This window comes from Anoplopoma fimbria, chromosome 4, assembly GCF_027596085.1.
Source record: "Anoplopoma fimbria isolate UVic2021 breed Golden Eagle Sablefish chromosome 4, Afim_UVic_2022, whole genome shotgun sequence".
NCBI classification, from domain to species: domain Eukaryota; kingdom Metazoa; phylum Chordata; class Actinopteri; order Perciformes; family Anoplopomatidae; genus Anoplopoma; species Anoplopoma fimbria.
Window position 1 is genome coordinate 23,923,656 of NC_072452.1, and position 26,987 is coordinate 23,950,642.

Below are 26,987 nucleotides of genomic sequence, written 5' to 3' on the forward strand. Positions count from 1 at the left end.
TTGTATAAAGTCCATGGTAATAACCCTCTTTTGCATCCTGCAGACAACCCATCTCCTTTTTCCAATTTTTCCGACACCACTTGAACGCAGCCTCAATCGCCATAATTGACTCCTTCTCAGGTGATTTGTGTGACGAGCCTCACCTGTCTCCTGAATCCTTCCACAGCTCCTGCAGACTTTTCTGACCAGCAGCTTCAGAGGGCTTCAGAGCTGACTGAGGTTGTTGTTTTTGGGGTCAGGATGCCTCGAGTGCAGCCCATTTACTCTGACATCTTCTATGATCCTCTGACAGAAGATGTGGAGGAACTTCTGGCTCGATTCCAGCAGACAGAGTCCATCAGGTTTCAGGACTTCTCAGCCATTTGGAGGGAGATGGGCTTCTCCGATGTGTTCAGGGGCACCCTGAGCATGGGAGAAATGAAGAGGTTCTGCAGAGTGGCGCTGGCCACAGCCGTGAAGTTCTTCATGCCTCCATACAGCTACCAGATCCGAGTGGGAGGCCTGTATTTGATGTTCAGTTTGTACCACACACAACTCGCCAGCCCGCCCGTGAAGATCAGGTTCGCTCTGAGGGACTGGGCTCTGGTGGAGAAGTTCCTCAAGGACTCTGCGGATTCTGGGCATCAAGATGTCGTTTACGTTTTCCAAAAGCTCGTTGCAATCAAAGCCGTGCACTACGCCGCCATGCAGCACTTTCTCGCCTTCCAGAAGCAGAGGAAGCCGAAGATGGAGACCGTGTGCGCGGAGTTTCTCGGGAGGACCACGGCGGTCCAGGAGCTCTCCTCCGCAGACGTCCTGGAGGAGGTGGCCAACATCCAGAGCCAGTATGAGAAGCTGAAGGAGGCCACGACGGAGGTCAGCTGCAAGGTCACCATGACCTACCCGGAGTTCTCCAACCATGTGAAAGACTGCATGTCAAAGTTCATCACATGGCAGCACAAGACTTTCTCAAAGCATGACAAGGACAAGAACTCTGACGATGAAGAAGAAGAAGAGGAGGAGAAGCAGACTGAGGCGGAGTACTGCAGCAGCAGGGCCCAGCTCCTGTCCTCCATCAAGCAGAAGAGCTACGGAAACTTCCAGGAGGAGTCCAAGTCCAGGAGGCATCGACAGGCCGAGACGGTGGAGTCCTCCAGCTCGGGGGCCGAGCAGGTCCAGGAGAGGCCTCCATCGCCCGGGCACAGGAAGAGGCCTCCATCGCTGAGGGCCCGGACCAGGAAGAGTCTCGGGGTGACGCGGGAGGAGTGCAAGCTCCAGGCCTGGCTCCTGAGCGTCCCTGAAGAGACGCAGCAGAGGTCGCCGGTGAGGAGGTACAACCAGACGGCACCGATCAAACCGTGATGGAAGGGAGGACTTTAAAGTAAAGAAAGAGGTTTTTTCTTTTTGTTCTTCCAGGTTAAATGAAAATAATACTTTACGTTTGATAAACATTTGGATTTGAGTTGATTTTCATTCATTATTAATCAGTTGTTAACTGGAATCCTTTAATTTGTTAATAAATGTATTTCATAATTGCCTCACTTTCTTGTTTTCTCTCCTGGCTCCTTGAAAAATTGCTGGTTTGAGTAAGAAAAGATTTGGCTTCCAAAACTCTTTTGTGAGGGGACTCTACTGTTTTTTTCCGACGTCCTCTGCACTGGAAACACCAACCAACGCCACTGTTTTTGGTAGATATTTATGATTTACTTGACTTGCTTATTTATGACTTACTTATGACTTACTTTCTGATGTAAATTCATAGATAGAAACCAGTTGTGTGGGGAAAAAGGATGAGAATTCTAGTATTTCTGCTTATACTTCAGTAAAAGATCTGAGAACTTCTTCCAACACAGGTTATTATCAATTGTATTCAAAGCAAGAAGATAAAAAAATAAAAGTATTATCACTAAAATAAGCATCAAAAGTGAAAGTACTCAATGAAAGAAGGGCTTATTTGATGGTGTTTTATTTTATATATCATATGCCTATACAGTACCAGTCAAAAGTTTGGACACACCTTCTCATTAAATGGTTTTTCTTTATTTTAATTTTTTTCTACATTGTAGATTAATATTGAAGACATCCAAACTATGAAGGAACACATATGGAATTATGTGGTAAACAAACAAATGCTCAACAAACCAGAATATGTTTTATATTTTAGATTCTTCAAAGTAGTTGAATGAGAAGGTGTGTCCAAACTTTTGACTGGTACTGTATATGTTTTGAGTCTGCAAACATAATTGTATTTAAAACAGCTTGTGTGAAAATGCTTCAAAAGAAGAAAAGTGATGAAAAATATTTCATAAAATTACTCAATTGGCATTAAAAACATTACATTACAGTCATTTAGCAGATGCTTTTATCCAAAGCGACTTACAATAAGTGTATTCAACATAGGTATTCAAGAGAACTACTAGTCACCAGAAGTCATAAATGCATCTCCTTTCTTAAACAAGCATCTAAAAGCATAAACCAGAGCAAAACAAGTCGGATTATTCTTACAGCACTGGCAGATTGGGTCACTTTATAAAAACAAAACAACATAAGGGCTAAGATTACTCAATAAGATTATTTTTTGCACTGAAAAATGAATCAATAAAAAAAACAAGTTTATATGTTTGAAATTAAGGAGGACTTTTTATTACACTGTGCAATAATAGTTAAAATAGTTTTTTCTGTCTGTAAATATTATATTTCAGTTATTGTTGTTTTTTATTGCTTATTTATAATACTTTTTTTATTTTTTATCTTGTCTTTCTTTTACTATGTCTCTTGTGTGCACTTTACTCTATGCTGCTGTAAGCCTGCAAATGTCCCCATCTTATCTTAAAATTGTATTATGCAAAATAACTATTAACTATTATATTCCTTTATTGATCCCCATGGGGGAAATTCAAGTGTTGCAGCAGCTCAGACTAAATACACATACTATACAACTACACAGACAATAAATACACATACTATACAACTATACTATAGAATTATAGCCATGAAAATAGGGATAGTAATGTGACAACTACACAGACAATAAATACACATACTATACAACTACACAGACAATAAATACACATACTATACAACTACACAGACAATAAATACACATACTATACAACAAAAATAAAGATACAACTACACAGAACAGGAATAAAAAACAGGAATAAACATTTTTTTTAAAAAGTATAAGTTTAGAGTAGCAGAACAATTAAACAATCAAGTAAGGTACCTAAATATCTTAAACATACTATTCACTTGGTTATATTTCCTTTATTCATCCATGTTTATTACAAAGCAGCCTTTCATTCTAGAATACTGTTTTCTGAAAGTCGGAACATTTGCGCCCCCCGCGGTGAGCTTGTTTCACTACAACAACAAAAAGCGGCGCACTCCTTCCCCGGAAGTAGCTGAAGGAGTTCCTCCTCAACTTCCGGTCCCGTCTGTTAATCCACCTGTTGAGTCGCAGAGGAGGAAGAAGGAGGAAGAGGAGGCATCATTTATATACTCTAGAACTTTTTTCTGCATCACTTTGAGACAGGATTTGCAAACACACAAACAAGCTTCACCAAAAGTACAACAATGGACGGATAAAGACAGCGACAGTTCGGGAGAACACACAGCCGGAGATCTAGCGCCATGCTCGGGCTGAGAGAGGCGGGAGTGCTCGGCGCCTCCGTGGCTCTGGCGGGAGGAGTCGCTTATTTTATCTGGAACTACACCTCCTCCTCCTCCTCCTCCGGGGGGAGAAGACACAAACACGGCCGGAGAAAGAGGCTAAAAGTGCCGCAGAGGAGAGGAGACGGGAGGCGGTGGTTCCGGATGTTGCTGCTGCTGAACGCCAGAAAGCGTCGGAGGTACAACAAAAAAAAGCGTAGAAGAAGAAATATTAGAGGAGTCAATTTAAAGCGTAGAAGAAGAAGAAATCTCTTCTTCTTCGGTTTGAGTTGATTCCTCTAGTTTTCATTTAATTTCTAACCTAAACTCTAAAATAGAGCAGAAAACAAAAGCTATATAATATATTTAATAAAAAAAAAAAAGTTTGAATAAAAAAAGAAAGAAATTTTCTTAGACTCTAAGAAGATTTTTCTTCTTCTAAATTGACTCAAACTATTAACTGACCATAAAAAAAGTTTGCAGATTAATTTTCTGTCTTTCTGAATATATGTGGGTGATCCTACATTTCCCAGAATTCACCACAGGAACCTACAGAGAACTTGCCTTTAATTATAACTGTTGTAACCCCCAAATAAATGGTTTAAATATTAGTTTATAAACTCTGAATGATGTTTATAATTAAAATTAAAAATATGTATATTTTATAGTTTTTGTTTTCTGCTCTATTTTAGAGTTTAGGTTAGAAATTAAATGAAAACTAGAGGAATCAATTAAAACCGAGAAGAAATTTAAAACCGTCTTCTTAGTCTTCTTAGAGGAATCAATTAAAAGCATAGAAGAAGAAGAAATCTCTTCTTCTTCTACGCTTTGAATTCAGTTAATTTTAAACCATTTAATTTCTAAATTTTCAATTTAATTAAGCAAAGAAATTTAGGGAGAACTACTAACTATACAATAAAACTCATTTTTTCATTGTAGATTAATCTGCAGATCATTTTCTTGATGTAAAATGACCATTAAAGTACTCCAAAGTTTGAGGTGACATCTTCAAATGTGTTGTCTTAAACCCCAAAATATTTATTTAACATTGATATGACAAAAGAAAATCAGCAAATCATCAGATTTTAGATGATAGATACTTTATTTATCCTTGGGTTGACTATTTGAAAGTCACAGAAGCAGCACACAAACAAACCAGGTAGGTAGGAAGAACAGTGCAAAAATAAATGTAGGCTAATTCATTTAAACTATTCATTTAAAAAGATATGCCATTTGCCGAATGCATGCACGTTCTTAAAGGGGCATATACTTTTTTGCAACTATTTTTGCTTGATTATTGACTTAAATAGTAAATAAATCACCTAAAATTGTTGCAGTTAAAAATAATTGTCTAATTGTTTGCAGATGTTAACTTATTTTTGGAGCAAATATTGCAGATTTTTAGACTTAGCTTTACTCTATGTACAACTGCTTTATGTTATAAAAAAAAATCATATTTTCCTTCATTTTATTTTGATATTTCTAAATATAAACAAGGGGGTTTGTTAAACATGCATGACCATATTCCTCAGTGTTATGTATCTTTATGATATCAATATAGAAACTCCTGTATCACAAACATTCTCATATTGTCCAGCCTTAATCTGACGTGTACTGGTCTCTGTGTGTCTGCCACAGTCTAAACCAGCAGGGACACAGGTGCTGGTTCTGGGTCTATACGGAGCCGGTAAGTCCAGCCTGCTGAACTGTTTGGCCACCGGGTGTCTGGAGCAGGACATGCAGCCGACGCAGGGCTTCAACGCCGTCTCCATCAACAGGGAGGACCTGCGCATCGAGTTCCTAGAAAGTGAGTCTAAACTCAAAAGAGACCAGTTCACTTCTAGTCTGTCATGAGTTTGATGTCACAGTCGTCTGTCCGTCTGTCTGTCAGTTGGAGGTAAAGAGGAGCTCCGGCAGTACTGGCAGAGGTACATGTCCAAGGCTCTGCTGCTGGTGTTCGTGGTCGACTCCTCCTGCCCGGAGCTTTTCCCCGTCGCTAAGAAGCATTTACACGAGCTGCTGGCCTCCGAGCCCAGCCTGCCTTTGATGGTTCTGGCCAACAAACAGGTGAGTTTGACAGTAAAAACACTCAATGCTGCTTTCAACAAAAGACTGCTGAGACCTTTTGTCCTCGGAGAAGCTTCCACAGTTGCATCAGAGACTTAATGTTCACATCGGCTGCAACAAACGATTATTTTCAATATAGATTTATGCACCGATTATTATTGAGATCAGTTGTTTGGTCTGGAAATTGTCAGGAAATAATGAAAACGTCACAGTTTCTCTTGGTCCAAGGTGACATCTTTAAATGTCATCAAAACATGATTGTGACCTGCTATCACTCCCAAATCAACGACATGTATTTCAGACTTGGAGTAACGCTTTTCTTCGCTCCAATTTTTATAAATCCAGCTCTCTAAAAAGCAGGAGTTACAGTATATATATATATATATATATATATATATATATATATATATATATATATATATACCCTGACACAACCGTGTCAGAATGAAAATATTTAATCACAATATAATATTTATATATTTGTCAATCAGATCTCATAGCTACAGATTGTTGCCTCCTAATTCAACAAAAGCTGATCAGAAATCTCCAGATTTAATGTTTAATTTATTAAATGGATGATTAAAATGTTTGACTCATGTTTCCAGGACCTCTCAGGAGCTTGCGGCATCACCGACCTCCACGACGCTCTGTCTCTGTCCGAGATCGGAGACCGCCGGTTGTTCCTCATCGGCACCCACGTGAAGAGGGGCGAGATCGAGCTCGGCTCCGGCCTCCAGGACGCCCGGGACCTGATCACCCAGATGGTCTGTGACGGCAGATAAGACACAGAATAAAATAAAATCTACAGGTTCTCTGCACCTTTTTCGCTAAGATGTTTTCACCAACACTAGGTCGGCTAAAAACTCTTATTTATTCATGAGAAAATTTGAATGTATTCGTTGTTTTGTTTTGGTAGATTTGGTATCATAAAAACGAATAGATTCTGGATTTAAAAGTGTAAAACTATTTTCTTGTTACCAAAAGTAGTTGTTCATTTAAGCTGTGGGCCTAAAGGACACTTGAACTGTGTTTAGATAATATCTTCACCAAAGATTTATTTTCATCCAAGAAGGCGGTGATGAGTCTCATCAATAGAGACATGAATGTTTCACTTTACAAGAATCACAGTGGGTTTAAATTCACTCAGGAGAAACATCTGTGTAGCTGCTGGGTGCAGCTTTATCACCAGCGATGAGCTAACAGTCTGTTAGCTCTATATATATCTAGTTTTTGAGGTACTGTTAGCAGTTATTATTCTTATTTGGACTGTGCCATGATGTTTACATGATCCACAGGATATTTAATACCTCGACATAAAGACTGTTGGGCAAGATTTAATATCAAATAGTACAAAAATTAGCCTCCCATACCTAGTGATAAAGATACAAATATAAAGCTTGCTGTTTTTAGGTCAGTGATGGTACGTGACAGGTTTTCTTGGTATTCACCTTTAAATAATTTAAAACTGTTACCTCGTTCTGCCATGTGGGGCCGCCAACATGCTAACTTCACTATTACCGCTTTAAGAAACTAAGAACTTGTTGAGCTTTCTGATGTGCCGTTAATATTGAAACTGAAAAACTTCAACAGGACACCACAGCTATTAAAAGTCTAAATAAAACAGTTGTTGAGTGGAGCAGATTATGTGGATGCTGAGGGCTGTTTGCTCTAAAAAATCAGCAGTTTTTTCGGCATTTTATTATTGAATAAACACATCTAGTCAACAAACTTACGAACTTAAACACTACCAAATCATTTTGATAAGCTTTAAAAATATTATTGCTTTTGTGACATGTTCATTTAAAGGGATTTTGCTTAAAAAGAGAAACTCTTGAAACTTAAACCATTTTCTAGATGTATTTAGTTTCTTCGCTGTTTTTGAGAGAGATGCTCTCAGCAGCTTGTTCCTTGTTATTTCGTCTTAATAAAGTTTGATTTGTTGTAAATCTGCTTAATTAATCACTGTCTTAACTTTGGAATGAAGGGGAACTACATTGATGAGTGCAAAGCCTTCATGTGTTACATTTGTCCAGGAATGTAAAAGTTTCAAAGAGCACACTTTTTTCACATTTCAGATACCAAAACATGTCCAATATACAGTATTGATCAACTGTTTTTTTCACACTTAAATAAACTGTTTCCACTAAATCGATTGCTGTGAAAATTAAAGCCAGTGACCTCCCACATTCTGGACACCCTGCGGCGACATATTTGTGGGTATTAAACTAATAATAACAGTTTATTTGAGGATTTTTATATCTGGAATCTGATCCAAACACACGGCAGCTCTGCAGAAAAATACGTCCGCCCTTCACAGGCTGACCTCCACGTATCACTTTCTGTTTAACGGAAGTCTTGAGACGGTTAGATGCATGACTTGAGTTCCCAGACTCCAGTTTCAAGGAGTCCTCGGCTGTGATGTTGGTTGCTAAGGACTCCATAGTAACAACAGGACATTATGTGACACCATCGTCAGGCAGCGAGAGGAGACATCCAGCTCGCTGCAGTGGAGATGGTTTCTGGAAAAGAAGGTGAGTTTACAAAATATGTGCAAAACAGCCTTCATATATTTGTAATTGCATATTTTCAGTCTAATTAGTTTTTCTTGTTGATTTCTTTTGCAGGAATTCAGTCCAGATTTGGTCCATCAAACAGGTGCAGTAACAACATTTTTATGAATTTCTACAAACAAACTACAAAAAGTTTACCAATGTTAAGTTTGTTGTAAGAAAATAATGACAACTTTTAACAAACTTTAATTGCTGTATGTTTTTTTTTTTGCTCATGTGTTTATTTTCTCATATCTATATATTTCATTATGTGTTTATTTTCTCATATCTATATATTTCATAATATATCATTTGTATAATACTCTATACTTATAGTAAGCCAAAAGTAATTACATTTTTTGGGGGGGGAACCACATATTGCAATTTATATATATATATATATATATATATATATATATATATAGTATAGTTTTTTAATGTTACTCTAATTTCCCTGTTTTATTTTGTATCTATTTCATTCATATATCGTTTTCTGCTTCTTTTCTTTCGTCTTAGTCTCTGTGCTGCTGTAAGTTAATGTGAATTGTGTCGCCGCTGACTTAACTTTATTTCAGGTTCTTGCTATTTTGGTAGCACTTTATTTGAACCCCCCTATTTAGCATTTATAAGCAGCACTTAAACATTCAATACATGTTTTTTTAACACAATATAAATGTACCACTGATCCTTTGAGGTCTTTTTAAGTATTTAGTGTATTTATCAACGACTTGTAGTCCTCCGGTGCAGCCTCCATAACTGGATTCAAACATGATAAAAGACACTATGTTATAAGACAGTTGTGTTTTTAATTTAAGTTTCCTATATAAGTTTCTATGTCCGTAAACCACCTTGAGGGTTCTCCGGACAAAATATAAAAGCCAAAAAAATTTCTCTTCAAAAAAGAACTTCTGTCATGAAAATGTTTGATTCACAGATAAACTTTAAAAAAAACAAAACAGTTGAGTCTTTGACTTGATTAGTGGCCACAGTGAGGTTAACAGTTTGAAGCCAACTTTTTAAAACTGTAGAAAGAAACCAGTTTTTGGATGTCACAGCTCTGCCAGAAAGAAGTAAAAACCCTCAACATAGACGGGAAACCCACTGAGTGATTGCATGTTCCCCCTCTGGGGCCCAACGTCTCCCAGTTACTCTCGTATTTAGAGCTGATTTGTGTTTTTTAGGAGGTTTGTGTGTTTTTTCTGCAGACTCTTGGAGCTGGCGCAGCACAAAACCTCAAAAACTGTTTGGGCCACGACTCCTTGGTGAGTAGCTGAGTCATACCACATTTTTCCTCTTCATTAAAATCAGTTACATATTTAAAAAAACAACTTTACCACAAGAGGTGAATGTTCTTTATTCTTATTATTCTTATTATTATATCTGGTTATTCTCAGTCTGTAAACATCTTCAGCGTAGCAGGATGGGTTCTGTTCCAGCCGTTACATCATAGAAAAATTGCACGTTTGTTCATTGATCTGATGTGAAATTGAGTCCAAGAATTCAGGAGCCTCTGTGGTCAGCGTTTCCTTCCTTCACTGGGTTTCTTTAAAACTACATAATTAGACACAGATGTCTGTGAATGTGTGGTTAAAATATAAAAACAATGGGTAAATGAAAAAGAGGTCACATTTGATTGAAAGTATCATTCTTTCATTTGCTCAACGCTCGCTTGGAAAATATTCATCCTGCTTCTGCGCCAACATTGTCATCACCGCATCTCCTCATCGGAAACTTTCTCATCTTTTTTTATTTTTATTGATCAGTGAAAAGCTGAGCTGGGGCAACCAGGAGTCAATATGGCCGCTCTCCGCATCAGCACTCGGAGCCATTCCAAGTGCAAGAATCCAATACCTAGCCAGGCACAAAAGAGACTTCTCAGCAAGGGAGGACCACCGGAGGTAACTGAAGCCTGTCTGCACTCCTGGAACATTATTGATGACTCTTGCAGAGGCATGAGAGGGTTTGTTTGGGTTCATGCTGTGTTCATCACAAGCCTTTTATGCTGCGCTGCGTCGACATATCTGAGAAAATGTTTGCTGAAGGGGTAATGACTTTGGCGAGGAGTTGATTCAGGAAATGCAAACTGCAAAGTGAAGCTCAGGACTGATGCCAGCTGTGTATCCTCATCAGGTGTATGTCAGGATCAATTAGTGGAGGAGAAAGCTGTGATGGCACCTCCAGAGGCTTTTATTTTGATGTTGTTTGTTGTTGTTTTTCCGTCTTGCCTCAGCTGTCAGATTAAAAGCAACAGTAACATGCAGTGTAATTCAATCAGAAGCCCACACAGGAAGTGCAGCTCCCAGAACAAAATAATGCTAATTTACTGTAATTGAAGATGACGGCAATCACCTGCTGGTTTGGTTCAGAGCAGGAGGAGCTGCTGAATACATACAGTTTATATATATTGGCTTGTTTTGTGTTGATTAGTTGAATACTTAATCTAGATTATAATGATATCTGATTATTATGCTGCTACTCCTATTCTAATCAAATCACTCTGCAGTCTCCTCCGTTTTGTTCATTTCTAATCTGATTATCTGGCAGACTGTCTGGTCAAATATCACAACAGCACCGGTGTAATACATCAGTTAATTGGGTCTTTTAGTCTATGAAATAGTTCTTAAAACCCAGACAGACTTACATTACTGTCTTTCACTCAGATTTATCCAGGCTGCAACTGCTGAGAATCTTCATTATGGATTAATCCGCACATTAATAAATCTTTTAGTCTATGAAATAGTTCTTAAAGCCCCGACAGACACCTTCAAATGCTTTGTTGTGTCAGACCAACGCTGCAAAACCCAAATAAACTCAGTTTGCAATAAATATAAGATAGAGAAAAGTGGAAAATCCTCACAATTGAAAAGCTGGAACCAATTAATTAACTTTTTTGCAGATTAATATTTAGTCCATCCACTTGTAGCCTGTTTTTTTTTTTAAATCTTAAGGATTATTAATGAACCTTTAAAGATCTTTTGACTGGTTATGAAACAGTCTCAGCTTAATACTGATGCCTCTATATGACCTTCATAAGTAAACCAATCCGGCAAAATTATAGAAATCATGCAGGTTTGCAAGAAACTCCTTCAGCTCAGACTCCAGCAGGGACCAGTCCACCGTGGTCAGACCCAGATCCGGCTTCTTTACCGTCATTGATCTGCAGCCAGAGCTCCAACAACAACACCGTAAGGCTGGAGACCGAGGCCGTATTGCTGGAGGGAAGGGAGGCAAGGAAGAACCAGAACCAGGACCGGGGCAGAATGTCAGACCCTGCTGCAGTGAAATTAGAGATTTTCTAAAGGGAGTCTGGTGCCGGGAAACAATACTGCAATAGTCCACAGTAACCAAAATACCTCTTAGTAGCTTTAAGAAAAAATGACAAAAATGTACCAGTTCCAGCTTTCTCAAATAGGAGTATTTGTTTTTTTTCTCAGTTTACAAAATTTAGTACTGAATATCCTAAATCTTAAAAAAAGGGGGCACAAATATGGTAAACTTTCACTTTTCCTAAAACCGCTGCACACTTTAGTTAAATGAAAACATAACTCAAACGATTAAAAATGTAAATATTGCTTTTGTTTGGGACCACCATAGTAGATTTATGTCTTTTCATGACATTTGTTGACAATGAGAAATATAAAGTACATTGCCAGCCTTTTCCTTGATATTTGATGATTCATTCCTCAAATCCTCAACATGATCTGTTTGACTACAGAACAATGAGTCAAAATGAATTTGTCAGCATTTGACCTTTATGTGTCATCCAACTGTCTCCACTAAGTGTTTTACAAATTTGAATGTTTTTGTGGTTACAGATGATTTTCCATGCACTGACACCCATCCATTGTTCTGTGTCCCCCCCCCACTCCTCCTCCTTCCTTCTGCCTCAAGACATTCTTTTGTCCCGACTCATAATGGATGTGGTAATAGCCTCCATTTTTCCTGCAGGAAGGAGGAGGCGAGCTTCTCCAGGAAGACCCAACGTCCTTCCTCCGAGGCACCCCAGTACGAGCACATTGTCCGCTTGTCAACACCCAGAACCCGGAGCCGTGGCTCCCAGGAAGCAGGGTAAAAGCCTCGTTAGACATCAAACAGCACCAGTAGAGTGAGGACAAGTAGAGCTGAACCAAACAAACTCGGGTCAAATTAGTTCTTTAGGTTATTTTTAGGGCCATAAAAACAACAGCTTCACACATAATTCAGTAGATATCGTTAACGATCGGACTTCTTCCTCTTCTTTGGATCGTTTTGTTGAGCTGAGATGTTTGCTTGTTGTTTTAAACACACTTTCCCTCCAGCTCTTGTCACTGGAAAGATTTGTCATTTGTCAGAAACACATATTACATAAACGTTTTGAGAATCGATTGGTTGTCTAAGACAGTTGTTCCCAATCTTTGGGTTAAAACGAGAAGATAATTAAAGGGTTTTAAGAAAAACAACAATATTTTTTTTAAGAAGAATATTGTTTATATTTTTCTGGCTTTTGTCAATTTTCTTTCTTGGGAAATACTGATAACTTTCAACACTGCAGGCCTCTAAAAATAATTTTAAGAAAACAATCTGTGAAGGAAAAACATTCTTTGGTTTAACCGCTCACACTAAAGCTAAAACCACAAGTCATTGCTTATTTTAAGGGGTGACCAGCCAACAGGGTTGGGGATCACTGATTTAATGTATTTATAATGCAAATAAACCTCAAATGTGAAGAGTTTTTGCTGCTGGTTTATATAACAGTAAATAGAATATATTTTATATTTTTGGAATGTTAATCACACAAAACTAAAACCTTAAGACGTCACCGCAGGTTCTGAAAATATGTGATGAGCATTTTTCAGAAAGGTTTGATATTTTGCCACCTGAACGAAAACGTGTTAATCCAAAAATAAGAAAAAAAAATATTAGTTGCAGCCTTGACTAAGCAGAGGACAGTGGTAGTCAGTGGTAGCTGAATTTTGATGATTATCTTTTCTCTACGGACAGCAACTATTTGGAAACCGTCATCATATCTGACAACTTTAACGTTATGGGATGTGTACAGTAGGTTCAACAGTTCAATAATAAACTCTTAGGTTTCTGTTTTAGAGATTATTTTGATCTCCAGCTCTCCATTAGACCTCTCCTTCTCCCTCAGGGGGGGTCCACGTACGAAACCAAAGTCTAGAATTCAATCTCTGCAGAATATTACATAACATGTAGTTAAATATGAGCAGCAGCAGTTCCGTTCCAACACTAACGTCTACACGCTGTTGAGGAAGCCAACGTTTGGACATCTGCTATTTCAGTGTCAGACTGGGAGAGCGAGGAGCCGAGACAATAGAGCTTATTGTCCAAAGTTCAGGTCCCCCGGGACGCTCGCAGACAGCCGCGGAAGTCTTTTTATAAATCCTGAGCTCGGCGGCAGAACATGTTGTCAGGCATGAAGATGAGATTTATACAGGGTTTACATTCTGGATGCAATACACAAAATGAATTGTTGCTTTTGTAATTTAGATTGTAGATATTACAGTGATTGATTTTTTTTATTCTGTTTAATGCCCTGCAGAAAAATATAATCATCACCAGCTGCTGAAACTTAATCCTCTCATCCTGTATTGCTCCAAAAAAACAACACAAAAAAGCTTAATAGATAAATAAACTTCTACAATTACAACCTTGACTTAAAGATTGTAGTGTTTAATGAAAGCTGCTGGAACTATATTATTGGTCGCTGATACATTTTTAAGTATTTATAAGACGAGTGTTTACAGATGTCCCTTTCTGTATTGGTAATAATAAGTGTACAGTGTAATAATATTCTCAAATACTAAAGTACCAGCCCTCTGTTTCATTATGTTTTCATTCAGAATATTTTAAGTACCAAAACATTACAAAAATACCCAGCGAACATATACAGCAAACTCATTATTAACATACTTAAATATTTCATATCCAAAATACTTATACTATTTATGTTGTCTATGAGAGACTGAGACATGGAGCTTTTCACGCACAGATTTTGTCAACAAATTTTCAACCAATATTTGAGAAATGTCTGCAGCTACATAATATTTTCCCATAAAAATGCATCTTAGAAAAGCATTTAATTTGTTGTTGTTGTTTGTTGAAATGTAAGAAAGATGCCCCATCTGTGGTAAATACTCTAAATGTGAAGTTCCTCACTGTAGCTATTATCTGAGCTTTCGACTGAATTCAGAGATGCTCTTCATTTTTGCCCTCTGAAGGATGCGATTAATAATTAAAGTGGGGCTTTGCGTTTATAATACTTACCACAGATGTATTCCCTCATACATGTCCTAGAAACAGTTGTTTGTGGAGAAAAACATCGAGATTTAACGGATAAAGACGCAAAAAAAATTATTAATTTTAGAAGAAAAAGCGTGGTTTCTTTTAGAAATAAACCTCGTAAAGAAACCACTTGACTTTTTTTCCGATGTTTATTTCTGGCAGTTTATTAAAATGTCTTTCTTCTGATCCCAACAGGCCTCCTCACACACCTCAGTGTGATAATAACTGTCCTATTTGGCACGTTGCACCCAACGTGAAAACCGCTGTGATCACACCGAGACTGCTGCACCTCTCCATCCCCAAACTGATCCATCCAGACTTCCAGAGCAACAGAGAGGTGAGATCCTGAAGCACTTACACTCTGAGGAAACCCATCAGATTCTAAGTGGTGATGTCGGCCAACAAGATGCATTGTTGTATTGATTAAATAAGATCTATTAGATATTGCTGTACTACACTATATTTTATGTTCTATAAAAAAAAACTTTCACCATATGCTCGGCTATATCTCATATCCAATACAATGTAATAATTGTCCATATTTTGTCTAATTGTTGTTAATTTGTTATTGATTTTTTTGCATAACATTCTATATTATATTTATATTAAATATCGATATCAATACAGACAAACACTAAGTTCCACCAGTTTATCATCATCGGCCTTGTGTACACTGTTAACAATGAGTTGCTGACTCTGCTGCTATTAATCGCATTAATATCACATTTATTTTATTCTTAATTTAGTTTTATATGCCTTTTATTATCTGTTTCTTGTACTTAAGCTATTTGTAACGACTGAATTTACCCTCTGGAGATCAACAAAGGTGTATCTTCACTTAATATGCCTTTGGTCATAAATGTTAGGGAAGATGAACGTTTGTTTTTCTTCTAACAAATCTAAACCTTCTTCAACCAGTTTTTCTTTGCAAGTTATCTTACTAAATCATAACCACAAAGCAGCATGAAGTCTTGAATCCCCTCCGTCTCTTCGTGTTCCACAGAACGCTGCGTCCATCGTTTCTTTTCCTTCCAAGACGGCTCGAATCTCTCAGCGTCTGGTCCAGCTGTCGTTGCCCAGACTGAAGCAGAGCAACATCTGCCAGGAGCTCGGACGCCCGGTGGAACCAATCTGGACCGTAAGAGCGCCTCCTAATAAATCATCTCAATATTTATTGCTGCAGTTTAGTTTCTTCTTTAAAACGCTCTTGAATGAAACAAACATTTCAACAAAGCAAGATCAGTTTTTCATTATATGTGTTCATGCTTGGCATCACACAGTAAATGTTAATATGTTCCAGCTGTTTAAACCAGCTCTCTGTCATAAACTGTAGTTGTTTTCACTTGATGAGTAGTTCTTACAATTAATTGTGGAATTTTCCAATCATTGTAATCAGCCAAATGACTGCTTTCCCACCATTGCCAGATGTTTTTCTGCCCTTATGATCTGTAGTTTTGCACTCCGACTCTTATTTTGATGAATGAAACAATTACAAAAACATTTAGCAGCTCAGTGTTTGGCCAGCAGTTTTTTTTTTTCTGGAATTTCTGTCAGCGCTAAAACAATGAACAAAATGTCTGACTCTCCAAAAACCAGGTTTCAAAGGCGGCGATGAAAGCCACGGCGAGTGCTCGCGTTGAAATGTTGGCGACGCCAAAACAGCTTTCCAAGGACTACGTTCCTCCACGAGAACCAGACTGGAGCCGAAACAACGTCCCGTTCTCCTGAGCCTCCCTCAACATCACAACCAAGTCAGCCTCGGTGAAGCAAATTCAACGTCAGCAGAAACCTTTGAAAAGGATAAAGACAGTGACGATGGTCGTTGTGGACATTTGACATTTTTGGTGCTTCATCCTGTCCAAAGATTCTCCTATTCAATGGTTTTTTTTCTTATTATTTTAAGATAATAATCCAGATAAAGTCTTTGTTTGCAGACAAAAAAAATACCAAAGCAGTTTCTTAGATCATTTTCTGTCATCATAGAACCACAAACATATGAAAGAAAAATCAGGATAAGCAAAGACACCAGGATTTAGTAAAAGGATCTAAATGATAGCATAAACATTTACTAAAACACATTAAAATAAACCGTAAAAAGTTGTTTTTTTTAAAACATCAAGCTGAAAGATAATACAAGTATTGAATATGTTTAAATCCAAATTCTATTTCAGATGTCTTGAGTAGAAAAAAAACACATTGGTGGGTCTGTTTCTCAGCGGTTCTGTTGATATTGTTACCATGTGTTTGAATACATGGAATAAAAGATTTGGACCACAATACTAGAATTTATGACAGATTGACTATTTATGTCTCAGACCTTTTGAATAAATCAGAGCAGCGAAGATGAATAATGTTGGTAATAAAAACATGCCATTGCCTCGGTATGAAATGATCCACAGGGTTTTTTTTCTTTTGACTTTGCATTTATATCACAACCATGTGTGAATGGATCCTTACAGACGGACTTTTATTTTGTAGGTATTGTAGCCTTTGAAGAGTGATGTTTCCTCTGAGGCGACATTGTGCTTTGTCGGTTTCACCACTTCCTCTCCATCTCTCTCTGAAGTTTTCAATTTGAAAAAGATGTGTGTCTGCCATGAGCATTCTTTCCCCTATTACATATTCTGAACAGTGTCACTTCAGGCAACTGTCTTCATGCATGGGCAGTGAATGTGAGATCTTTTTAGCAAAGCTCTTCAGAAGCTCCTCTTTTAAAAGTCACAACTTTTTTCTCTGGAAAAACCACAATCTGGCCACAGTTTAGTTTACCAAAAATCCCACAGCTTCAGTTTGGAAATCCCCTGTAATCACATTTACACTTGTGTAAGTGAGTGTCAACATAAGAAACAGTCACAGTTGATGTGTTCAGAGGTGGAGGCGCCCTGTCCTGTAATTTGATTTGGAGCGCTACAGGCAGTAGCAGCTAGCGTGGGCTTTAGATCAGTGCAGGTTTGTGGCCCAGCACGACTCGGCTAGACATCAAAGGAGATTGAACCGATGTGCTACTGGGAGGCTAATCTGGGATTAGCCTGCCAGAGATCATGACCTGGGACCACAAGGTGGTAAGGAGGAGGTGGGTGGTAGAATAGGGACTTTAATAACACAACAATCATTTGTTTATCCTCTGCCATTAAACCACTAAGATTTCATCATTGCAATATCCTAAAGATCTTCAAACTTCTCACTAAACCTCCCCCTCGGATTTAAATGTTAACAGCCTCCACCCATTTTCAACACTTTCATTACTAGACTTCACTAAACCTCTACTAACAACGGAAGTATATCAGAAGGAAATAGTAGAATTAATGTACATATTTCTTTCTCATTTTAAGGCAAAACCCTCTGTAATTCCCTACATGCCAGCTCAATGCAGATTCAGTCAAGTCCTGGTTAAAACTTGGCCAGATCTGTTGGTGACATCAACTAGTTATTTGTGAAAATATGGCCATGTTTTCTGTTCTGTTTTTATGCGTTTCATTTGTTCTTGTCTTTTATTATTATAAGCACCGATTTTTAAACTGTGACATGTCATTTTAATGATCACTTATACACATGGCCAGTACATTGGCCAATGCTTCTGCAACTGTCAATGTTTCTCTGTACTTGTCTCTGACAATAAACAAATAACCAGTAGGAAAAAATATATTGTGCTTTTTGTCTCTTTTGACTCAATATCCATTTACCATTTATCATAAACTGTATATGTTGCAGAGCAGTTGTTTTGCATTTTGGTGTACAGATTTTGCAGTTATTGTGTAAAAAATAGACAATTAGTCTATTCATTTCAAATCAATAGATAGTCAATCAACATAAAAATAAATCAACAATGTTTTGATAATTGTAATTCATCAATCAAAAACACCAAAAGTTCTCCAGCTTCTTGAGTGTGAAGTTTTTGTGCTTTTCTCTCTTTTAAATCACTGTGAATTCAATATCTCTTGGTTTGGACAAAACAAGCAATATGAAGACACTTTGAGTTCCTGGGAAATTTGATGTGAACTGTTTCTTCTATTTTCGGAGACTGAGGAAATGATAACTGATAATGGACTGATCAATGACAATGAAAGTATCACTATTTGCAGCCAAACTGATATTTTTTTAAGATTGCTATATGCTATATTGCTGTATTTCATCCTAATTGTGTCCACTGTTCTGTAAAATGCAAATGCATGTTTTTAATTGATAGATCACAGTATAGATCATCTCTGAAAAGGCTCAGTTGCAAACAGTAAGAATGCTTATTTCCTGCTAGGCACTCAGTGGTTTAGTACACAGTTTTCATGGTATCATGGTGGTGTCACACGCTTTGTGCCAACTGCCTCACACAGGAAGTTGTGCACAGTCAACTCCCACCTTCTGCTAAACACAGGAAATTGTTGAATCACCGCATTCTCATATCATCGCCCTGCTCTGTCCGATACTGATACAATCACTTAGCCTTCATTTAGGGATGCATATTTAATGTTCTTGTTCTGATACAAGTTGCTTTACACAGTGATATTTAATAGTTCAATAATCGAAATCAAATTTAAAGAAAATAAATTAAAACTACTGCAGATAATAAAGTGAAACCAGTTATGATCCATCTCATAGAATTTCCTTACAAATAGTTTTAGAGATACTTATCTATATCTCTATTTTTCGTTGGCAAGCTGTAACTTTGCAAACAACCATGTCATGAACAATTTCATGAAGAATGTCGTAATAGAGTATGCCATGAAAATATCATGAAAAGGTAATAGTTTCAAGATCTTATTAGTCACATTACTATTATTATTGCCTGTACTATTACGCTTATTGACTTGCTTGTACCCTGGAGTCTTTGTGCTTTCTCGCTTTGCAGGCTTCTATAAATCGTGGCTGTACCTGGACCGTGGTCGTGCATCCTGCTACGGCCCTGCTGACACCGACTGCTACCACCATTATTATTATTACTAGTCACATTACTATTACTATTACCTGTACCATTAAGCATTTTAGCTTTACTTCCACCCTGAAGCCCTTTTGCTTTCTCGTTCTGCAGGTTTCCATGAATCGTTGTGGTACCTGGACCGTAGTCGTGCCTCCTGCTGTGAGCCGACTGACACCCACTGCTACTTCGATTATTATTATTAGTCACATTACTATCCCTATTTTCATGGCTATAATTCTACTGTAATAATTGCTGCTGTTATTATAAGTAGTCTTATTATATGAATCATTTATGTCATATACATGTATCTAAGAACTGTTATGCTGCTCATTCTGTACACATGACATCTATTGCATTCTGTCCATCCTGGGAGAAGGATCCCTCCTCTGTCGTTCTCCCATAGGTTTCTTCCTTTTTTCTCCCTGTTAAAGGTTTTTTTTAGGGGAGTTGTTCCTGTGCCGATGTGAGGGAAGGACAGAGGATGTCGCATGTGCACAGATTGTAAAGCCCTCTGAGGCAAATTTGTAATTTGTGATTCTGGGCTATACAAAATAAACTGAATTGAATTGAATTGAATCTTTATTGTTTTATGCACATAAGAAAATCATAGTATAGTATGTCATAAAAAAGTCATAGTATAGTATGTCGAAAGAAAGTCATAAAAAAGTCATAGTATAGTATGTCGAAAAAAAAAAATAGTATAGTATGTCGAAAAAAAGTAATAAAAAAATCATAGTATAGTATGTCATAAAAAAGTCATAAAGAAGTCATAGTATAGTATGTCGAAAAAAGGCCATAGTATAGTATGTCGAAAAAAAGTCATAAAAAAGTCATAGTATAGTATGTCGAAAAAAAGTCATAAAAAAAGTCATAGTATAGTATGTCGAAAAAAAGTCAAAAAAGTCATAGTATAGTATGTCATAAAAAAAAAGTCATAAAAAAGTCATAGTATAGTATGTCGAAAAAAATAGTAATAAAAAGTCATAAAAAAGGTCATATTACAGTATGTCGAAAAAAAGTCATAAAAAAGTCATAGTATAGTATGTCGAAAGAAAGTATAGTATAGTATGTCATAAAATAAGTCATAGTATAGTATGTCGAAAAAAAGTCATAAAAAAGTCATAGTATAGTATGTCGAAAAAAAGTCATAAAAAAGTCATAGTATAGTATGTCGAAAAAAAGTCATAGTATAGTATGTCGAAAAAAAGTCATAAAAAAGTCATAGTATAGTATGTCGAAAAAAAGTCATAAAAAAGTCATAGTATAGTATGTCGAAAAAAAGTAATAAAAAAGTCATAGTATAGTATGTCGAAAAAAAGTCATAAAAAAGTCATAGTATAGTATGTCGAAAAAAGAAAAGTCATAGTATAGTATGTCGAAAAAAAGTAATAAAAAAGTCATAGTATAGTATGTCGAAAAAAAAGTCATAGTATAGTATGTCGAAAAAAAGTAATAAAAAAGTCATAGTATAGTATGTCATAAAAAAATCATAGTATAGTATGTCGAAAAAAAGTAATAAAAAAGTCATAGTATAGTATGTCGAAAAAAAGTCATAGTATAGTATGTCGAAAAAAAGTAATAAAAAAGTCATAGTATAGTATGTCATAAAAAAAGTCATAGTATAGTATGTCGAAAAAAAGTAATAAAAAAGTCATAGTATAGTATGTCGAAAAAAAAGTCATAGTATAGTATGTCGAAAAAAAGTGATAAAAAAGTCATAGTATAGTATGTCGAAAGAAAGTCATAAAAAAGTCATAGTATAGTATGTCGAAAAAAGATCATAGTATAGTAAGTCGAAAAAAAGTATAGTATCGTATGTCATGAAAAAAGTCATAGTATAGTATGTCGAAAAAAAGTCATAAAAAAGTCATAGTATAATATGTTGAAAAAAAGTCATAAAAAATGTCATAGTATAGTATGTCGAAAAAAGGTCATATTACAGTATGTCGAAAAAAAGTCATAAAAAAGTCATAGTATAGTATGTCGAAAGAAAGTATAGTATAGTATGTCATAAAAAAGTCATAGTATAGTATGTCGAAAAAAAGTCATAAAAAAGTCATAGTATAGTATGTCGAAAAAATAAAATAAAAGTCATAGTATAGTATGTCGAAAAAAGGTCATAAAAAAATCATAGTATAGTATGTCGAAAAAAGTCATAAAAAAGTCATAGTATAGTATGTCGAAAAAAAGTATAGTATAGTATGTCGAAAAAAAGTGATAAAAAAGTGATAGTATAGCATGTCGAAAGAAAGTAATAAAAAAAAGTCATAAAAAGTCAGTATAGCATGTCGAAAGAAAGTATAGTATAGTATGTCATAAAAAAAGTCATAGTATAGTATGTCGAAAAAAAGTCATAAAAAAGTCATAGTATAGTATGTCGAAAAAAGGTCATAAAAAAATCATAGTATAGTATGTCGAAAAAAAGTCATAGTATAGTATGTTGAAAAAAAGTCATAGTATAGTATGTCGAAAAAAGTTAAAAAAAAGTCGTAGTATGGTATTTCGTAAAAAAGTAATAATAAAAAAGTCATAGTATAGTATGTCGAAAAAAGTAATAAAAAAGTCATAGTATAGTATGTCGAAAAAGTATAGTATGTCAAAAAAGTAAAAAAAAGTCATAGTATAGTATGTCGAAAAAAAGTCATAAAAAAGTCATAGTATAGTATGTCGAAAAAAAGTCATAAAAAAGTCATAGTATAGTATGTCATAAAAAAGTAATAAAAAAGTCATAGTATAGTATGTCGAAAAAAAGTTATAAAAAAGTCATAGTATAGTATGTCGAAAAAAAAAAAAAGTCATATAGTATGTCGAAAATAAAAAAGTCATAGTATAGTATGTCGAAAAAAAAAAAGTCATAGTATAGTATGTCGAAAAAAATAGTCATAAAAAAGTCATAGTATAGTATGTCGAAAAAAAAGTCATAGTATAATATGTCGAAAAAATAAAAAAGTCATAGTATAGTATGTCGAAAAAAAGTCATAAAAAAGTCATAGTATAGTATGTCGAAAAAAAGTCATAGTATAGTATGTCGAAAAAAAGTAATAAAAAAGTCATAGTATAGTATGTCATAAAAAAAGTCATAGTATAGTATGTCGAAAAAAAGTCATAAAAAAGTCATAAATAGTATGTCATAGTAAAAAAAAAAAAAAAGTCATAGTATAGTATGTCGAAAAAAAGTAATAAAAAAGTCATAGTATAGTATGTCGAAATAAAGTCATAAAAAAGTCATAGTATAGTATGTCGAAAAAAGATCATAGTATAGTAAGTCGAAAAAAAGTATAGTATCGTATGTCATGAAAAAAGTCATAGTATAGTATGTCGAAAAAAAGTCATAAAAAAGTCATAGTATAATATGTTGAAAAAAGTGATAAAAAAGTCATAGTATAGTATGTCGAAAAAAGGTCATATTACAGTATGTCGAAAAAAAAAAGTCATAGTATAGTATGTCGAAAAAAAGTAATAAAAAAGTCATAGTATAGTATGTCATAAAAAAAGTCATAGTATAGTATGTCGAAAAAAGTAATAAAAAAGTCATAGTATAGTATGTCGAAAAAAAGTCATAGTATAGTATGTCGAAAAAAAGTAATAAAAAAGTCATAGTATAGTATGTCATAAAAAAGTCATAGTATAGTATGTCGAAAAAAAGTAATAAAAAAGTCATAGTATAGTATGTCGAAAAAAAGTCATAGTATAGTATGTCGAAAAAAAGTAATAAAAAAGTCATAGTATAGTATGTCGAAATAAAGTCATAAAAAAGTCATAGTATAGTATGTCGAAAAAAGGTCATAGTATAGTATGTCGAAAAAAAAAAAAGTATAGTATCGTATGTCATGAAAAAAGTCATAGTATAGTATGTCGAAAAAAAGTCATAAAAAAGTCATAGTATAATATGTTGAAAAAAAGTCATAAAAAATGTCATAGTATAGTATGTCGAAAAAAGGTCATATTACAGTATGTCGAAAAAAAGTCATAAAAAAGTCATAGTATAGTATGTCGAAAGAAAGTATAGTATAGTATGTCATAAAAAAGTCATAGTATAGTATGTCGAAAAAAAGTCATAAAAAAGTCATAGTATAGTATGTCGAAAAAAAGTCATAGTATAGTATGTCGAAAAAAGGTCATAAAAAAATCATAGTATAGTATGTCGAAAAAAAGTCATAAAAAAGTCATAGTATAGTATGTCGAAAAAAAGTATAGTATAGTATGTCGAAAAAAAGTAATAAAAAAGTCATAGTATAGTATGTCGAAAAAAAGTAATAGAAAAGTCATAGTATAGTATGTCGAAAGAAAGTATAGTATAGTATGTCATAAAAAAAAAAAGTCATAGTATAGTATGTCGAAAAAAAGTCATAAAAAAGTCATAGTATAGTATGTCGAAAAAAGGTCATAAAAAAATCATAGTATAGTATGTCGAAAAAAAGTCATAGTATAGTATGTTGAAAAAAAAAAAAGTATAGTATAGTATGTCGAAAAAAGTAATAAAAAAGTCATAGTATAGTATGTCGAAAAAAAGTAATAAAAAAGTCATAGTATAGTATGTCGAAAAAAAGTAATAAAAAAGTCATAGTATAGTATGTCGAAAAAAAGTAATAAAAAAGTCATAGTATAGTATGTCGAAAAAATAAAAAAAATAGTATGTCATAGTATAGTATGTCGAAAAAAAGTCATAAAAAAGTCATAGTATAGTATGTCGAAAAAAAGTAATAAAAAAGTCATAGTATAGTATGTCGAAAAAAAGTCATAAAAAAGTCATAGTATAGTATGTCGAAAAAAAGTCATAAAAAAGTCATAGTATAGTATGTCGAAAAAAAAGTCATAGTATAGTATGTCGAAAAAAAGTCATAAAAAAGTCATAGTATAGTATGTCGAAAAAAGACAAAGTATAATCTGTCGAAAAAAAGTCATAGTATAGTATGTCGAAAAAAGTAATAAAAAAGTCATAGTATAGTATGTCGAAAAAAAGTCATAGTATAGTATGTCGAAAAAAAAGTAATAAAAATGTCATAGTATAGTATGTCATAAAAAAAGTCATAGTATAGTATGTCGAAAAAAAGTAATAAAAAAGTCATAGTATAGTATGTCGAAAAAAAGTCATAGTATAGTATGTCGAAAAAAAGTAATAAAAAAGTCATAGTATAGTATGTCGAAATAAAGTCATAAAAAAGTCATAGTATAGTATGTCGAAAAAAGATCATAGTATAGTAAGTCGAAAAAAAGTATAGTATCGTATGTCATGAAAAAAGTCATAGTATAGTATGTCGAAAAAAAGTCATAAAAAAGTCATAGTATAATATGTTGAAAAAAAGTCATAAAAAAAGTCATAGTATAGTATGTCGAAAAAAGGTCATATTACAGTATGTCGAAAAAAGTCATAGTATAGTATGTCGAAAAGAAAAAAGTAATAAAAAAGTCATAGTATAGTACGTTATAAAAAAGTCATAGTATAGTATGTCGAAAAAAAGGTCATAAAAAAATCATAGTATAGTATGTCGAAAAAAAGTCATAAAAAAAAAAGTCATAGTATAGTATGTCGAAAAAAATAAAAAAGTATAGTATAGTATGTCGAAAAAAAAAGTAATAAAAAAGTAATAGTATAGTATGTCGAAAAAAGTAATAAAAAAAAGTCATAAAAAGTATAGTATGTATGTCGAAAAAAGTATAGTATAGTATGTCATAAAAAAAGTCATAGTATAGTATGTCGAAAAAAGTCATAAAAAAGTCATAGTATAGTATGTCGAAAAAAAAGTCATAGTATAGTATGTCGAAAAAAAGGTCATAAAAAAATCATAGTATAGTATGTCGAAAAAAGTCATAAAAAAGTCATAGTATAGTATGTCGAAAAAAATAGTATAGTATAGTATGTCAAAAAAAAGTAAAAAAAAAGTCATAGTATAGTATGTCGAAAAAAGGTCATAAAAAAGTCATAGTATAGTATTTCGAAAAAAAGTAATAAAAAGTCATAGTATAGTATGTCGAAAAAAAGTATAGTATAGTATGTCATAAAATAAGTCATAGTATAGTATGTCGAAAAAAAGTCATAAAAAAGTCATAGTATAGTATGTCGAAAAAAGTCATAAAAAAGTAAAAAAAAAGTCATAGTATAGTATGTCGAAAAAAAGTAATAAAAAAGTCATAGTATAGTATGTCGAAAAAAAAAAGTCATAGTATAGTATGTCATAAAAAAAAGTCATAGTATAGTATGTCGAAAAAAAAGTCATAAAAAAGTCATAGTATAGTATGTCGAAAAAAAGTAATAAAAAAGTCATAGTATAGTATGTCGAAAAAATAGTATAGTATGTCAAAAAAAAGTCATAGTATAGTATGTCGAAAAAAAGTCATAAAAAAGTCATAGTATAGTATGTCGAAAAAAAGTCATAAAAAAGTCATAGTATAGTATGTCGAAAAAAAGTCATAAAAAAGTCATAGTATAGTATGTCGAAAAAAAAAAAGTCATAGTATAATATGTCGAAAAAAAGTCATAGTATAGTATGTCGAAAAAAAGTAATAAAAAAGTCATCGTATAGTATGTCAAAAAAATAGTCATAGTATAGTATGTCGAAAAAATAGTAATAAAAAAGTCATAGTATAGTATGTCATAAAAAAAGTCATAGTATAGTATGTCGAAAAAAAGTAATAAAAAAGTCATAGTATAGTATGTCGAAAAAAAAGTCATAGTATAGTATGTCGAAAAAAGTAATAAAAAAAAAGTCATAAAAAAGTCATAGTATAGTATGTCGAAAAAAGTCATAAAAAAGTCATAGTATAGTATGTCGAAAAAAGATCATAGTATAGTAAGTCGAAAAAAAGTATAGTATCGTATGTCATGAAAAAAGTCATAGTATAGTATGTCGAAAAAAAGTCATAAAAAAGTCATAGTATAATATGTTGAAAAAAAGTCATAAAAAAAGTCATAGTATAGTATGTCGAAAAAAGGTCATATTACAGTATGTCGAAAAAAAGTCATAAAAAAGTCATAGTATAGTATGTCAAAAAAAAGTCATAAAAAAGTCATAGTATAGTATGTTGAAAAAAAGTCATAAAAAAAGTCATAGTATAGTATGTCGAAAAAAGTCATAGTATAGTATGTCGAAAAAAAGTAATAAAAAAGTCATAGTATAGTATGTCGAAAAAAAGTATAGTATAGTATGTCATAAAAAAAGTCATAGTATAGTATGTCGAAAAAAAGTAATAAAAAAGTCATAGTATAGTATGTCGAAAAAAAGTAATAAAAAGTCATAGTATAGTATGTCGAAAAAAAGTCATAAAAAAGTCATAGTATAGTATGTCGAAAAAAGGTCATATTACAGTATGTCGAAAAAAAGTCATAAAAAAAGTCATAGTATAGTATGTCGAAAAAAAGTCATAGTATAGTATGTCGAAAGAAAGTGTAAATAGTATGTCATAAAAAAAGTCATAGTATAGTATGTCGAAAAAAAGTAATAAAAAAGTCATAGTATAGTATGTCGAAAAAAAGTAATAAAAAAGTCATAGTATAGTATGTCGAAAAAAAGTCATAAAAAAGTCATAGTATAGTATGTCGAAAA

The 26,987-nt window shown here is 34.1% G+C and overlaps 3 protein-coding genes across 3 annotated transcripts; all 3 read left to right on the top strand.

The window, feature by feature from the left end:
* Window positions 1-92: 92 nt before the first annotated feature.
* LOC129090433 (snRNA-activating protein complex subunit 1-like) lies at window positions 93-1,404 on the top strand. The gene has a single exon (XM_054598085.1). The coding sequence runs from the start codon at window positions 241-243 to the stop codon at window positions 1,339-1,341; it is 1,101 nt and encodes a 366-aa protein (XP_054454060.1). The 5' UTR covers window positions 93-240; the 3' UTR covers window positions 1,342-1,404.
* A 2,122-nt stretch (window positions 1,405-3,526) lies between these two features.
* On the top strand, window positions 3,527-7,643 carry arl9 (ADP-ribosylation factor-like 9). The gene is given in 5 exon segments (XM_054597485.1): window positions 3,527-3,714; window positions 3,717-3,830; window positions 5,269-5,437; window positions 5,522-5,697; window positions 6,303-7,643. Coding segments are annotated over 5 exon segments (738 nt in total). The 5' UTR covers window positions 3,527-3,612; the 3' UTR covers window positions 6,480-7,643.
* Window positions 7,644-8,115: 472 nt separating this feature from the next.
* Window positions 8,116-16,986, top strand: LOC129089780 (uncharacterized). Its single transcript, XM_054597146.1, has 7 exons — window positions 8,116-8,228; window positions 9,452-9,508; window positions 10,010-10,144; window positions 12,195-12,314; window positions 14,727-14,868; window positions 15,535-15,669; window positions 16,128-16,986. Exons 1-7 carry the CDS (start codon window positions 8,116-8,118, stop codon window positions 16,257-16,259), a joined length of 834 nt encoding a protein of 277 aa, XP_054453121.1. The 3' UTR covers window positions 16,260-16,986.
* The last annotated feature ends 10,001 nt before the right edge of the window (window positions 16,987-26,987 follow it).